Source organism: Narcine bancroftii, chromosome 13 (assembly GCF_036971445.1).
Source record: "Narcine bancroftii isolate sNarBan1 chromosome 13, sNarBan1.hap1, whole genome shotgun sequence".
NCBI classification, from domain to species: domain Eukaryota; kingdom Metazoa; phylum Chordata; class Chondrichthyes; order Torpediniformes; family Narcinidae; genus Narcine; species Narcine bancroftii.
Window position 1 is genome coordinate 31,248,161 of NC_091481.1, and position 16,859 is coordinate 31,265,019.

The 16,859-nt window shown below is 42.0% G+C and overlaps 1 protein-coding gene across 4 annotated transcripts in view; it reads right to left on the minus strand.

Annotated features, from left to right (window-relative positions):
- The window catches only part of LOC138747868 (phosphatidylinositol 3-kinase C2 domain-containing subunit gamma-like), a 179,118-nt gene that overhangs the window by 41,879 nt on the left and 120,380 nt on the right, over window positions 1–16,859 (minus strand). For 3 of the 4 annotated variants that reach the window (XM_069907455.1, XM_069907456.1, XM_069907457.1), the window contains exons 23-28: window positions 15,292–15,428; window positions 14,849–15,018; window positions 11,248–11,404; window positions 6,412–6,521; window positions 5,185–5,386; window positions 1,697–1,821 (exon numbers count right to left, since the gene is read on the minus strand). In XM_069907455.1, coding sequence (XP_069763556.1) covers window positions 1,697–1,821; window positions 5,185–5,386; window positions 6,412–6,521; window positions 11,248–11,404; window positions 14,849–15,018; window positions 15,292–15,428 — 901 coding nt within the window. Of the gene's footprint in view, window positions 1–1,696; window positions 1,822–5,184; window positions 5,387–6,404; window positions 6,522–11,247; window positions 11,405–14,848; window positions 15,019–15,291; window positions 15,429–16,859 lie in introns of those variants that run through there. The other variant, XM_069907458.1, reaches the window with a different exon arrangement.

The window sequence follows — 16,859 nt, forward strand, 5'->3', positions numbered from 1 at the left end:
TAATTTCTTCAGCGGTGTGAGGTTATAATATTGCCGTAACAATCATCATTGTTTATCCCTAATGATATTGCAAAGAACTCGGGATGAATGTAAAGAGAGCAAAGGCTTTGATAGCCAATTGGATTGATCTTCACTCTTGGCCAAACAGGTTTTTTTCCTTCATCTTTGATATTTTTACAACTAATAAATCAATTTGTTAAAAAAAATGTCGGAAACATCTTATGGAATCCTTCAATCTTCTTGAGTTGCTAGTCACAATATCTTGGGGATGAATCTTCACTTCTGGGGGAATTTAAGAACAGTATCAGGACATCATATGCAAAACTCTCCCTGCTGTCGAGGACATCTACAGGGAATGCTGGCGTTGGAGAGCAGCAAAAATCCACACCAAACAGCACATGCTCTGTTCTCCCTGCTATCATCAGGAAAGAGGTCTAGGTGCCACAAGACTCGCCCCACCAGGTTCAGGAACAGCTGCTCCCCCTCCACCATCAGACTCCTCAATGACGAACTCAATCAGGGATTCATTTAAGGACTCTTACTTGTGCACTTCATTGATTTTTTTCTCACTGCATTGCACAGTCAGTTTGCTTACATTTCTTTATTTGTTTATATGTGGACATATCTACTTGAGTAAAGTTTTATTTTTGCACGACCAATGAGTAGTAATTCTGCCTCGCCCTGCAGTAAAAGAATCTCAGGGTTATACGTGATGCCATGCATGTACTCTGACAATAAATCTGATCTTTGAACTTTTAAACTTTGACCACAGATGTGGGCATATTCCTGGTCTTGTCACTTTGCTAATGTTTGTTCTTGGTTTGAAACATTGGAGACAGTGACCAGTTCTTTTTATAAGAAGCAGAGAGAGAGAAATGGAAAGGACCTCTTTCTCTCAGTTGAGAGGTCAGTAACTGGGGGCAGGAAATAATTTAAGCTTCTTTTTCAATCTTTTTATTGGTTTTAACATATGGAAAATACATAGGTACATATGGCAATAATAATAAATTAATATGAAGTTACAAGTATTAAATGACAAAGTACATATGATCCCATGTTATTAAATGGATAAAGGAAAAGAGAAAAAAAAACAACTATATATTCCTAAACTAAGAGTCAAACCCCACCCTATGAGGGTTGCTGGCCAAGTTACTAATAATAATAACTATGGGGTCATATTAACAAAAGAGCAGAGATAATTAATCTACAAATTTTGATAATAATTAAGGGTATAGGTTTAAGTTATTGGAGGAAAGATTAGAAGGGAGTTGAGTAAAAAAATATTTCTCTCTGTAAGAGGTGAGAGTCTGGAACTCAATGCCCGAAAGGATGGAGAAGGCAAAGACAAACGCTGCACGTGAACGTTACCTCAAAGAGCAACTGAAGAGACACAAGCAATAGGATCTAGAGTTGAGAAGTGATATTAACACAAAGTCCAGTTTTGGTCAACATGGGCACAGTAGGCCTTTCTTTGTCCATGATTCCATTCAAAAGCTTGAGGGGCACCCACCACCCCCATGGCAGAAATGATGTGAGGGGCGCTGTCACCGTCAGGATGAGCCTATGGGATGAGGCAGTGGGGCAAGGGTGGGAGTCTGAGTGAAGGGCAGTTCCTGTGTCAGTAGGCCAATCCATTGAACAATATATTTAACAAGGCAGCAGCTGAAGAGGTGTTGAATTATGAATCCTTTCTTACCTTGGCAATTCTAATGCAGAAAAGTAGCAGTGAAGCTGTTTGTTGAGTTCAGCAAACTGGGTGTAACTTCTTTCAAGGAAGGTCACCCCGCTCTGTCCTTCCCGTTCCACTTGTAATTTGTAAAACTGAAATGAGATTGGAGGCATGAATGTCTGGAATTTCAGGAAAATCAAATAGATTAATCCTGAAAGATTTCAAGCCAAATAATTGTGCAGCAGGAGCTTTGCACCACATATTCCAGGACCTCGACACAAGATGCTCATTACTGGGCTTGTAGCATTTGACAAGCAGCACTCTCAAGCTATTTAAAGGTTGATAAAATACCACTTTCCAGGCCTCTGCATCTACCACATCGTTATCAGCAATTCCAGCTTTTGCTGACTGAAGTCTCTTTGCAAAAGAACTGCATTTCCAGAACTTGCAGATATAACAATGGGAAATCATATTTGTAAGGACACTGCACTGGAGCGTACAACAGCTCACCTGCAGCTCATTAATTAGCTAGATCAAATGGGGAGCCAAATCAGAAAGCTTTAAGGTTTGCTATTGGCATCAGTCGAGGGGGTGCGGACCGCACCAGGTGACACCATCAGAGCGGGTGACACCAAAATGACTGTCTATAAAATTGTTGTGCAGTGTTTCAGCAGAAATGTATTATTTTTTTTACAAAAATAACTCTGTAGTTAGTGATATAACAACAATATTTTCTCATAAGCCCAACTTACATGCATCAGGATCGAATCAAAATTTATTGTCATGAACAAGTCACGAGATTCGGTGTTTTGTGGCAGCGCCATATTATAACCATCTTACAACATGACTATAAATAATTTTTTTTTTAAATTAGTGGATGAAAAGCGAGGCAGTGTCTTTGGTTCATTGATTATTCAGGAATCTGATGGCAGCGGGGAAGAAGCTGTCCTTCTGCCACTGAGTGCTTGTCTTTCAGCTCCTGTATCTTTTTCCTGATGGTAGCAGAGTGAAGAGGGCCTGATCTGGGTGGTGGGGGTCTCTGAGGATAGAGGCTGCTTTTTTATGACACCACCTCATGTAGATTGTCCTCAATGGAGTGAAGTCTGGTGCCTGTGATGTTGCAAGCCAAGTTAACAACCCTCTGGAAATTTTCCTTGTCCTGAGATTTGGCGCCTCCATACCAGGCAGTGATGCAACTAGCCAGAATGCTCTCCACTCTACCCTGAAGATGGGTTCAAGAGTCTTTGGTGATGTACTGAATTTCCTCAAACACCTCACAAAGCATAGCTGCTGGCGAGCCTTCTTTGTGATTGCATCGACATGGAGGCTCCAGGACAGATCCCCGGAGATGTTGACACCCAGGAATTTGAAGTTCTTGACCCTCTCCACTACTGAGCCCTCAATGAGGTTGGGGTCATTTCTCCTCACTTCCTCCTGAAGTCCACAATCATCTCCTTGATTGAGCACAAGGTTATTAGTGTGGCCCCACCCAACAAGCTGATCTCCCTCCTGTACGCTTCCTCATTGAAATCATGATTCTGCCGACAACTGTGTTATCATTGGGAAATATATAGATAGCATTGGAAGTGTGCCTGGCCACACAGTCATGGGTGTATTATTAGTAGAGCAGTGGGCTGTGGTGGGGTTCACCTGTGTTGATAATCAGTGAGGAGGAGACATTGTCTCCATTTCATACTGACTGTGGTCTTCCAATGACAAGGTTGAGGATCCAGTTGCAGAATGGGGTACAGAGGCCCAGAGTTTGTAGCTTCTTGACCAGCAGTGAGGGAGTAATGGTGTTGAAGGCTGATCTGTAGTCGATGAAGAGCAGCTGCATGTATGGAGTGACCCAGAGCTGAGTGGAGAGCCAGCGATTTTGCATCTGCTGTATATTTCATCAATATACCTACAGGCTAAAACTCTATACCAATTTACTTTTTGAACCTTCTAATAAGCTGTCATTAGTACCCAATTATAATGATGCTTTGAATCTTGTGGTTTCGTCTGCAAGCACTACCAGCATGCGCTGTTGTTTTTGTTGCTGCTGGTGTTTTTATAATCGCTGCTTTTGTCAAGTTTTCTGGGGTTTTAGCTACAATATTGTGGTAATTAGTATTTGTGAATCTATATTAATAACTTTTTTGTGAATGAAGTAGTAAATAACAGAAAAGAAGGAGAAAAATCATGGGGGGGGTGTTGCAATGCCATGAGTTGCTACACTGGGTGACACCAACCCTATTAACGTCACTGGGCTTACCATAAGGTAAATGTATCAGAATGCTCAAGTCACTACTTCAGCGGTGTGAGGTTATAATATTGCCATATCAATCATTATTGTTTATCCCTAATGACATTGCAAAGAACTCGGGACGAATGTAAAGAGAGCAAAGGCTTTGATAGCCAATTGAAAATCGGCCAATTGAAATTTTGGCCAAACAGGTTTTTTTCCTTCATCTTTGATATTTTTACAACTAATAAATCAATTTGTTTAAAAAAATGTCGGAAACATCTTATGGAATCCTTCAATCTTTCGTCTTGAGTTGCTAGTCACAATATCTTGGGGATGAATCTTCACTTCTGGGGGAATTTAAGGACAGTATCAGGTTTGCAATTCCACACGTTTTGGTTCAAGCTTATAAGGGGCAGTGAACTATACAGACAGACGAGACTCTGGGTTTGATTGGCACTCTTGATCATTTTAGTGCATTTCGCCTTGGGAAACAAGAGCTACGGTACACTTGCTCAAACTCTCCTCTAGGTATCAATTTCCTCTGTGAGAAAACCAGGAGCTGCTTTGGATCAGGTGCAGGCTTTCTGCAGCCTGAACGCCCCCCCCCCACCCCACCCCCCGCCATTGAGTGTTGCTCTGCAGCGGAAACCTTGAAAATGGTACCTTTTAAATCCAACAGCAAAAACCTACAGATACTGGAAGTCTGATGCAAAAACAGTTAACTCTAGAAATATTCAACAGGTCAGGCATCATCTCGGGGATAGAAACAGTGTTATCACGAGGCCAATGACCTGATGAAAGGTCATCAACGTGAAATTTTAAATTAAATTCTTAAATTTAGACATACAGCATGGTAACATTTCAGCCCACAAGTCTGTGCCGCCAAATTTACACCCTATTAACCTACACCCCGGTACGTTTCAAACAGTGGGAGGAAACCGGAGCCCCCGGAGAAAACCCACGCAGACATGGGGAGAACGTACAAACTCCTTACAGACAGCAAGGGATTCGACCCCGGTCCGGTCCCAATCATCGGCACTGTAAAACGTCATGCCACCCTCTATTTCTCTCTTCTTCGATGCTGCCTGATCTGCTTGTATTTCCAGCATTTTACAAATCTCTGCAAATCTATCTTATTTATTAAAATACGAGCGACCTCGAGGGTGGCAATTTATATTTTAAAATCTCAAATTGCCAAGTATTCTCAAGGAAGCATCTAAGATTCCAGATTTATTTAAGTCAAGCTTAATTATTGCATGTCAGTTTGACTTGCCACATTACTTACATACTCCTTCTGAGGGGCCATTTTCTTCTCAAAATCACACACCAACACAGACATTATTCGACCATCTGTCTCTAATGTGTATATTTCTGGTGCAAAGGAAAGACTTGGTGGGACGTGTACATTTGCAAATTTCTTCTGTGCCAGATTGTGGGCAAAAAAGTTAATTTTCACTGGTAAACATTTTAGGCTTTCTTTTATTAGGCTGTAGGTGGAAAAAAAAACAATGTTGCTGGTCAGTGTGGAAGAAAGTTCATAGTTATAAATACCAGTACTTGCAATGCCTACAGAAAGAACATTTCCCTCAATGCTGATCCTGGGATTTACTTCCAATCATATGTATTTTCGCTTCAGATGAATTTTATATATTCTGTTCAGCTATGCCAATGGCCAACAAATATTAAACTTTTGGATTGACTTCTATCCTGAGGGGAGGCTTTTAGTTAAACGTGGCCTTGCATCAATCATTGTAAAGGCTGCAGTTAAGCTGGGGATCTCAATTAGCCACAGTGCAGGATAACACCACTTATTAAGCACTCACTGGTAAACGATTCATACACTTGCGATCAATTCAAACTGGATGTTGAACAGGAAGAAGATGCCTGTTCTACTGGAGATGACGGAGTTCTTTATTAATGGCAGGTCTGAGTGTGTGGGGAAGGACACTTCAGGTTCAGAAGGGGTTCCAAATGGCTCATCAGCCTGACTGCAAATACCTGGTTGCCCATGACATTAAAATGTATTGATCATAATTTATGCAGTGATGGAAATGCAACATTTAGCCTTGAGTTGTCAGTTCATTTTCAATGTTTGTTCTAATACAGAGAGCTCTAATTTTTAAACATACTGCTGAACAGTCATTGATTGCATTTGAATCCCAACAAATCAGTCTTGCTGAGTTAGTCTGCTTTATACAAAATGAAGAATATTGCAGGGAAGGATGCCATTTGGCCCATCAGCCCTATGTTTAAGCAGCTTTTCATACATAGTAATAGTAAATAAATTTAAATATCTCCTCAAAATCCCCTTAATTTGTTGGGATCTTTTGAAAAGGTCCCATTCTTTGGACTTAATATTTTGCTCTATTTATTGGCATTAAAGTTACAGCAGTTAATTTCTGCAATTAATTCTTGAACATGTTCCATGAGAGAAATTAATTTCAATAGCAGCATGAGAGTTGAATTTAGATACTGAACGAGCTGGGTATTGGAAAAAAGTCCCACATTCAACCTGGTGAAGTACGAGGTGGCTTGTACATCGGAGTCCATCGGCCGCAAGTTATTGTAAACATACTTCAGATCCTGGACCTCAGACAGCTCAGGAAGTCCAGCTGACAGCATCTAAAACAGACAAGAATGGTAGGTCAGTGAGTTAATGTCCATTAATTTTTCTGCCATAAACATAAATTGACTCTGCCATAATACTAACAGCGAAGAACCACCCATATCTCCCTCTGATGATCCCATCCTGTCCATATCGGACAATGTTGTCTTCAGGAAAGTGCATCCAAGGAAAGCAATCAGCCTGGACAGAGTTCCTGGCCGAGTATTAAAAATCTGTCGACCAACTTACCAACATATTCACAGATATCTTCAATATCTCATTCCAGCAGGGTGTGGTAACCACCACTTTCATACAGGTCTCAATCATACAAGGTGCCCAAGAAGTGTGGTAAACCTGCCTTAATGACTATTAAGGCAGTAGCTCTGACAACAACAGTGATGAAGTGTTTTGAAAAGCTGGATGTTAAAGCATATCAGCTCCTGTCTGAGCGGTGACGTGAATACATTCCAGTTCACCTATCATAGCAACAGGTCTATGGTGGATGCCATCTCACTGGAAAGTTCTGGAACACCTGGACAGTGTAGATGCATTCATCAGGATGCTCTTTATCGACTACATCTTGGCATTTAACACCATCGTCCCCTCAAAACTGATCAGCAAACTCCAAGACGTGGGACTCAACACCCCACTGTGTAATTGGATCATGGATTTCCTCACCTCTAGACCCCAATCAGTGGGGATTAGCAAGAACATCTCCTTCACAATCTCTATCAGTGTCAGAGCACCACAGGGCTACATTTTTAGCCCCCTGTTCCACTCACTTTACACTCACAACAATGTGGCTCAGTACGACAATAACACCATCTACAAATCTGCTGATACCAGTGTATAAAAGAAGGTGATGACTCACTATACAGGAGGGAGATTGAAAACCTGGCTGAATGGTGCACCAACAACAGCATTGTACCCAATATCACCAAAGCTAAGGAGCTGATTGTTGACTTCAGGAAAGGAAAGCCAGACGTATACAATCCAGTGATTGTTGGGGGATCAGAGGTGGAGATGGTGAACAAAATTAAGTTCTTGGGAGTCACTATCTCAGAAGATCTTTCCTGGACTCAACACACTACTGGCATCGTGAGGAAAGCACGTCAGCACCTCTACTTTTTCAGGAGTTTGCGGAGGTTTGGTATGACACCAGAAACCCTGGAAAATTTCTTCAGATATACGGTGGAAAGTGTGCTGACCGGCCGCATCAAGGTCTGGTATGGGGACACCAATACCCCTGGGCGTAAAGCCCTCCAATAGGTTGTGGACTCAGCCCAGGACATCACTGGCAAAGCCCTCCCCACTCTTGAGTACATCTACAGGGAATGCTGCCGTTGGAGGTGGCAGCAATTATCAAAGACCCTCACCACCCAGCACACGCTCTGTTCTCGCTGCTGCCATCAGGAAAGAGGTGTTGGTACCACAAGACTCGCACCACCAGGTTCAGGAACAGCTGCTACCCCTCCACCATCAGGCTCCTCAACAACAAACTCAATCAGGGACTCATTTAAGGACACTTGCATTTTATGGATTAAAAAAAATTCCTTCTGCATTGAAGAGTCAGTTTGTTTACATTCATTATCTGTTTACAGTTTTTTTTTTAGTTGTTTGCATGTGTACGCTGCATACAGTTTCTTTTTGCACTACCAATAAGTGGTCATTCTAAGTTGGCTGCAGAAAAAGAATCTTAGGGTGGTATGTGATGTTGTGTATGTTCTCTGACAAGATGTAAATCTGAAATCTAATTACAGAGAGACTACAACTCTTGTCCACACAGTGACCTGTGGGATGCTGGAGTGATGCCACCATCTTCTGTCACAGGCAGTCTGTTTCTTTGGCTCTTGGTTCATTATTCTTGTTATGGCTTTGTGCTGTATGGGCCTGAAACTTCTAAAGAGGGACATCTTGTGACATCTGCCATTATTTATAACTTTTCCTGCAGATTTCAAAGTTAAGCCCTGGTCACTGCTTAATTTGATCTGCTGCTGTTTCAGGTGGATAACGGTGAACGGGAGGGAAAGTAGACACTTGGAGATGTCAAAGCTGCGCGTATCACCAATGAGACGAGAAAGGTTGAGAGCAGAACTGAGAATCAGTGATGATGGATGTGAATTAATGTGGTAGAGAAAGAGGAATAAAGAGCGGGAACATAAGTTTAGCACAAGAGCGAGAAAGGCACACAGGAAAAGAAAATCTTATATGGAAATTCACAAACTGGAGAATTGTGACTCCACAGTTAAGTCATTTTTTTCACAGCAGCTGATTTGATGGGTGCATGATGCGGATATTAACCAGACAGGGTTTCAGAAGCAGGGGCTGAGGATGGTGACTTGGATTCACCGCTGGAAAAGGCAGTAAGCTATGCAGCTCTGGAAGTTACGAGAGCACAGAGGTAGCGGCATCGGAAAAGGTGGTGGGATCTTTGAAGGAACTGCTTCTCTTTCTTGTATTAAATTAAATTTCAAAGTTAGACATACAACAGGGCCCACGAGCACATTACACCCAATCTAACCCACATATGTTTTGGAGGAAAACGGAACACCCAGGGGAAACCCATGCAGACAACGTGCGGGATTCGAACCTCCATCCTGATCGCTGGCGCTGTAACAGTGGCGTGCTAACTGTGCTGCCACACTCATACTTACAGGGCAAGTAACATATAAAATGAATCGACGCCTTAAACAAAGACTAAGGGCAAGATATCTTTCATTTTAATGCTCTCTCCCCAATCTGAACATTTCTCTTTGGTAGCAAGTGGAAAGATGATCACTGGCCATTTTGATTATTTAATGCAGAGAACCCAATCTGGGAGAGATGGAGAGATAGCAGCTATCAACACATCCAACCGGGGATCTCAGGAGAAAGTGAAGGATCCTGGTGTGTCCACACATGGAGCAAGGGCTACCAATTCCCAGTAATGGGCTGCACTCACCAATAAGCCCAGAGTGTAGCCACTTAGCCCCACATCTCAGCACCTCCTACCAGTCTTCACAGGAAGTCTCTCCACTCCAGGCCAGAGATGGAGCTTGGCTGGCTTTGGAGTCAGACTCCCAACAAACAGCAGAACCATGAGTAACACATCTCCAAATATATAAAGCTATAGTGATCCCTTTAAGCGTTGATTCCGTTGGCACTCTGATTCATATCCTGACTGCCAAGCAAGGTAACAATGAAGTCATTATCAACACTGCAGTTTGTTGACACATTTATTCTGCTTAACAGGTTGCATCCAATTAAGAGAGATACGGGGCCTCCTACAGAGGAGATACGGGCCTTTCAACCCATATGGTGACCAAGTTTGTGCCATTTGGTTGCATTGGACCCATATTCCACTAAACATTTTTGATCCATTTTTTTCAAAACCAAAAGTAAACTTTATTAAAAGGAAAACCTGGTCAGAACCTGTTCCCACCCTTACTTTCATATCCATATATTCCTGTCATTGTGCATTGCAACTTTCAATACTATTTACACCATTACCACCACTGTGGCACCTTGTTGCTTCTCTCCCTGCCCCACACCCAACCTCGTTTGTGGGACTTCCCCTCAGTCTCATTCCCTCAATGCCCGGTAATGGAAGGACTCTAGACTGCGGTCTGTATACAAGTAATGCAGCTCCACCCTGCTAAAATCGTAAAGCTCTTCCCCATTCTGAGTAGAGTTCATACATGTCACGTTCAGTCCTACGGGAGAATCAATATTCCATTCTTGTGCTCGTTGTGGCACATCTAGCATGAGTCTGGTTCACAGCACAGACTTGTTTTCTGAACGATTTCCCTTGGAAAGTCTGGTAAGTAAATTTGTTCAAAGTTTCCCTTGAAGGTTGACCTATAAAATGTTACCGACACTCTTATAAGAGCATGAAAGCAGTGGGGGTAAGCTGCTACTGGAAGATTCGGATCAAAATGTTCCACGATTGGGAAAGCATCCATCACTGCTTCCCAAAATAGAGGTGTTCAAGCATAACTCTAGTCAGCTTACAGCTTCTATGAATTCCCTGGTTCCCATGATTAAGGTTCCAGATGATGAAAAAGAATGCTGCAGGTGCTGAAAAGCTAAATCAAAAATTGGAACATGTTGGAAATACTCAGCAGGTCAGGCTGCACCTGCGGGAAGAGAAGCAAATGTCAATGTTTCAGGTAGGAGGCCCTTGGTCAGGACTGGGAAAAAGACAGAAGGATTTGTTTAGTTGCAGGGAAAGTGATCTCTATACTCAGAACATATCCAGCTTATTCCCCATGTTCACCAGGTTTCAAGTTTCAAGTCAGGTTTATGGTCATCTGATTGCTCAAGGACAACCAGACGAAAGTGTTCTTTGGTGGTCCTCGGTGCAAAACACACAGACACACAACCAGACATAACACACATGCAGACAATACACAGGACAATTCATAGCTACAAATAAATAAACATTGTTTCGTACCCGATCCATGACATCCCTCTCCACAATCTTCCCTGCAGCTTTACAAGCTTCCATTGCCTCTTTTCCAAATCTGACAAAAGATCTCTGACCTGAAACATTGACTCTGTTTCTCCTCTCACAGATGTGGCCTCACCCATTTGAGCATTTCCAGCATTTTCTGCCTTCGTGCTGAATACGAAGACCTTCCTATTGCAGCTTGTAAAACTTAAAAGAGGCTTTCAATGTCGTAAAAATGTACTCAAATTCCTGCTCACTCCACAACCTTATTTTCCACAGAAGGAGTTTGGAGGATGTCATAAATTCTCTCTCACCAGCTCCAGCAGATTCATCAGGAGCTGAGTGTGTTGACGGATAATGTTATAAGCCTGACAGCTCAGGTCCACAAACGTCTGGAATCGTACTCCATTTTTGCCACCTTCTGTGATGAAGTGCTCCATTTCGGCAGTAAATATAAAAGGAGCGCGATCCCTAGTCAAAATCAATGGACAAGTCATTAATAAAATGCGAACATCACAATCTGGAGAAATTTTCAACTAAAACATGAAAATGCAGCAAATACTGAACAGATTAGGGAGCACCTGTGAACAAAGAAACAGAGTTAACATTTTGGGTTAAAGACTACACAGTGGAACAGAGAAAACAATAAAAAACAATCTGATTCTAAAGTAGGGGAAGGGTGATCAGGATACGTGGAATATCTCTGATTGTGTGAGGCTAAGAGTGTCATGTTGATAAGATACTGAGCAAACCATTGGTTGACTGATTAATGGAGGAGGTGAGAGAGAGAGAGAGAGAGAAAGACAAAGAGATTTTATTTTACATAGCCGCTGCGTTCCGGGAAATTATTCCCAAATTTACGGATTTCAGTCTGTCTAAAAAGATCAGAACAGAAGTGAGTGACTCATTCCCATTCTGAAATTTTACCTGCGCACCCCTAGATGTTATTGTGAACTGCCTGCAGTTCCGATTAGACTGCAACAATGGCTAACGAATCGCACGTATTTGCAAGTCCTGCTCTTTACTTAGTGTACTTCCAGTATTCAGTGTAAACTCATGTAAGGAAACGGAGATTTTGAGTTTTGGTCGTTCGTGTGTGAACGGCCACTCTGGAAGGTAGGAAAAAAAATTCAATGGGGAAAAAAAGTAAATTCTATTGGAGATGGAGACATGAAAAGAATAAATTTGGTCAAATCTGCAGAAATTTCCCAGTCCATCAGACGATTTCACTGGAGGGAGAATCAGAATTAAATGTGAACAAGTTGTATTTATATTGTTTATTCAAGCATAAAGTAAGTTTTGTACATTCACATATAATAAAGGAGCTAGTGTCTTTCACACCCTTCAAAGAGTAGAGGGGTCACAGACAATTGCAGATGCTTGAATCTGCAGCATAAAATAAACTGCTGGAGGAACTCGGTAGACCAGACAGCATCTGTGGAGGGATTCATGGACGTTTCCTGACCTGCTGAGTTTGTGGATCAGTTTGTTATTGCATGGCACGATTGACGGCCAGTGCCAGCGATTGGGACCAGGGTTTGAATTTTGCATTTTCTGTGGGTTTTCCTCGGGGGCTCCGGTTTCCTCCCACCATTTGAAATGTAACTGGGTGTAAGTTGGGCGGCATGGGTTTGAGGGCCGAAATGGCCTGTTACTGTGCAGCATGTTTGCGTGTCTAAATTTAAATTTAAAAAGCAGAGTCATTGCAAGAAACCCAGAAGCCAATTTAAAAACTGCCAGGTCTCTGAAAAAGCAAACTAATGAGTTTTGGTTTTGGTCTTTACCAGGAGAATTCTTCTGCTCTTCCTCGTTTCATATGTTGGGAACATTTAGAAACATTTTAATGGCTAATTGGTGCCTCTATTTAATATTTCACCAGCGAGGGAACCCCAGTGCAACATGTTGTTTGACCATTAGACAACCCATGTTACTCAAGTATCAGGCATGGTGCTTGAACACCTCCTCTCTGTAATTGGATTCTGGACTTCCTAACAGAAAGACCACTACCTGTATTGATAGCAGAATTTTGAACCCCATCACACTGATCGCTGGGGCACCCCAGGTGTGTGGTCAGGCCGCTCCTGTTCACACTACTAACCCACAACTGCATCGTCAGATCCAGCTCCAACAGTGTCATCAGGCTTTCAGATGACACGGTAGTCATTGGCCTCAACAGCAGCAGTGATGAGTCGCACTGTAGAGAAGAGGTGGAAAATCTCATGAAATGGTGCACCAGTAACAACCCGAGTCTCAATGTGGACGAGGAGAAGGAGATGGTCGTGGACTTCAGCAGGACCAGGAATGACCTCCCTCTTCTCCACATCATCAACTCTGTAGTAGAGAGTGGAGAGCACCAAGTTCCTTGATGTTCACTTAACTAGAGACCGATAGTGGACATTCAACATCTCCTCACTTGTCAGGAAGGCGCAACGCTGACAGTACTTCCTGAGAAGCCTAAAGTAGGCAAGGCTATCTTCTGTTACATCAACCTTCTATAGGAGCTCTACTGAGAGTGTCCTGGCTGGCTGCATCACAGTGTGGTGCGGTTGTTGCAGAGAAATGGATTGCAGGTCAATCCGCGGGACCATAAGAGTGGCAGAGAGGATCAATGGAGTCTCCCACCCCACTCCAACCCCCCCCCATCAATGTGATCTACCTGGATTGTTGTCAGTAGAGGGCGTGCAAAATCATTGAGGACCTCTTCCACCCTACACACAGCATCTTTCAGCTGCTCCCATCAGGACAAGATACAGGAGTTTCAGAGCCAGCCCCACTAGGCTGAGGAACAGCTCTTCTACGGGCAGTGAGAATGCTGAACGACCAAAGGAACTGCTCACACTAACTGTCCAAGACTCACATTTGTATAAACAATATTTATTTGTTCTCGATAACATACTTGTTCTGCATATGTATTGTTTGTCTGGTTGTTTGCGGAGACTGGAGAATGCTGTTTTGTCGGGTTGTACTTGTACAATCAGATGACAATAAACTTGATTGGACTTGAGGCCAGGCTTGTATTGATGGGAGGGCAGAAGGGAGGGAGGTGAATTGATTGAAACATAGAAGATCCTGAAGGATCTTGACCAGATGTTTCCTCTTCGTTGAAGACAGAAGATTTTTTTTTTCCAGAAGCGATTACAGCGCCAGCAACTTGGGTGCAAATCAGGGGCTGTCTGTAAAGCATTTGCATGTTCTACCCGCGTCTGTGTCCGTTTTCTCCAGGTGCTTTGGTTTCTGCCCACCCTTCAAAAATGTATGGGGCTGTAAATTCATTGGGTGTAATTGGGGAAGCACATGCTCATAGGCTGAAAGGGCCTGTTACCGTGTTGTATGTCTCAATTTCAAATGCAAAGGTTACCAGGATTATGGCAGGAATGCAATTTGATCAATTATTGAATGGCGGAGCAGGTTTAAGGTGTGGAAGTCGCCCCCACCCCTCCCTGCTCCTTATTTGGGTGTTGAGCTGAAAAAGTGGTGTCTCTGTGCTACATTAAATGATGACAAGGTATCGGGGGACTCCCTGATTATATTAAAATTCAAAGTTCAGATTTATTGTCAGAGTACATACACTACATCACATACAACCCTGAGATTCTTTTCCTGTGGGCCAGTTAGAACTTCTCCTTGTAGATTATTTATATTTTTCTTGAGTACAGTTTACACAAACAAAAGTGAGAAATGTAAATAAAGAAAGAAATGTAAACAAATTGACTGTGCAAATAGAGAAAAATATTCAATAATGAATAATGTGCCAAATAAGAGTCTTTAAATGAGTCTCTGATTGAGTTTGTTGTTCAGGAGTCTGATGGTGGAGGGGTAGCAATGGCTCCTGAACCTGGTGGTCTTGAGGCCCCGATACCCCAGCACTGAACAGAGCCCAGCTCGCTTGACTGCCGTCTAGTCCATTACACTCACCTCTTCACACTTCCAATCATCTGAGCATGCCCCAGAAACTTCCCAAAGTCGATGTGGAACATGTGGCCTGTGGTTCTCACCATGATGTTGTCATTGTGGCGATCACAGACACCCAGCACAAAAGTTGCAACGCACCAGCCAGCGCAGGATCTGACAAAATTTTCCATAGCCTAGCAATTCAAATGTAAAACGGCAAATACATGAAATGACACAAGTTTCAAACCAAGGAAATATAGCAGAACAATTCCCTGACTAAAGTATAGATTCTCTTCACTGTTTAATACATGATAAATGGGAAGATTGAGGCTCAAAAAAGGGCGAGAAGGACGAGTGGCATTCTAAGTGGATTGAGATTAGCTCTCAACCTACTTATAACATTATGGGAAGATACTGAGCAGAAGGGGAAGGAGGTGGGATAAGATTATGTTTTAATTAAGACTCACTTTGTTGTGTAGCTCCTCAGTAGGGTTGTGTTCTTGAAACCATTTTAAAAGAGTGCTTTCCTTGAATGGCCCAGTCATTCCATGTTTCATGTGGATCTTGGCAAGTGTTGTGGCACCAGGAATTATCTCCACCATTCCTGCAACAAGTCCAAAATGTTGAGTGAAAAAGCCATCTACATTTTTGAACTGTTTTAATGACATTGGCTGCCACATAATTCCACTGCAAAATCGTTGACAATTCCCACCATGACTTACTTTACATTGGTCACATTTAATCATTTATTAAAAGGTAATATAAACAAATTGTGGCTTATTTTCACATATACATTCATATACACACACCCACACAGATATATTGATCGATTGGTAGGTAGGGAGATAGATGCAAATGAACACACAATTATCTATTTCCCTTTCCAATATATTTTATTGAGTTTTATAAGTAAATTGTACATAGGTATTAATAATAAGTATCCAACAAAGTGGATTCACTATTATATATGGCTACAATAACCTATGCTAGATTGAAAAAGACAAAAAAGACATAACATAAAAATTATACTAAAATTGTACTAATAGTCTAACCCCTCCCTTGTGAAGTTATTGGTTGAACACATGTGTTCCAATATTGTAATAGGGAAAAACCAAACCAGAAAATGGGATCTAAATAATCTTCTAAATTATGAAAATAATTAAGGACCCCATACATGTACAAAGTTAAAATTAATTTCAGTAGTAGAACATGTAATTTTTTTTCCAAAGTCGGGCATGCCATCACATCCGACAGCCGTTGAATATGAGTAGGAGGGACGGCATTTTTCCATCTCACAAATATCACTCTTCTAGCAATAAAGAGAGCAAGTCAGCTACATGGGATTGAAGCCTAGACAAATTCAAGTCAGTTGGCTTACTCATTCCAAACAAGGCAAGAATAGGATTAGGAATCAAAATAATATTAAGAACTAAAGACAAGGTATGAATTTTTTTTCCCCAATAGATGGAAAGAGAAGAACAAGTGCAAAACATAAAGTATGTCCTTTAAAATATGTCATTTTTTGGGGAGAGATTCACCGCTGGTTACTGATGTTTAATATGTGCCAACTGTTGAATACATTGTCTGATGATTGGCTCCACTGCCCTTGATGTGGGCAACCTGTAAATTATTTTTAACAAACATTGAACAGAAGTGACCAAGGACCAATTTTGCCCATGCTGGCCTCTGAGTGTGCTGCAGTAAAATCTCATACAGAACCTTAGTTCCTAACACTTAAACACTCAGCAACTACAGTGAGAAGCTCCATTGAAGTGGGCATTACTCTAAAATGACACACTGATCAATAACTGAGTGGTGCAGCAAGCATCTCTTAGGGAGACATGTTCAATAGTTCCATCTGTGGGGGGGTTTGCACATTCACCTTGTGACCTCATGGGTTTCTGCCCACACTCCAAAAATTTGTATGTTGGTGGGTTAATTGAGGAACTAGATTGCAGGACAATTAGAACCTAGTTGAGGGGCATGTGAGTGGAGTTACAGGGGACAAAGTGAAGGAATAAATGATGGTATTACA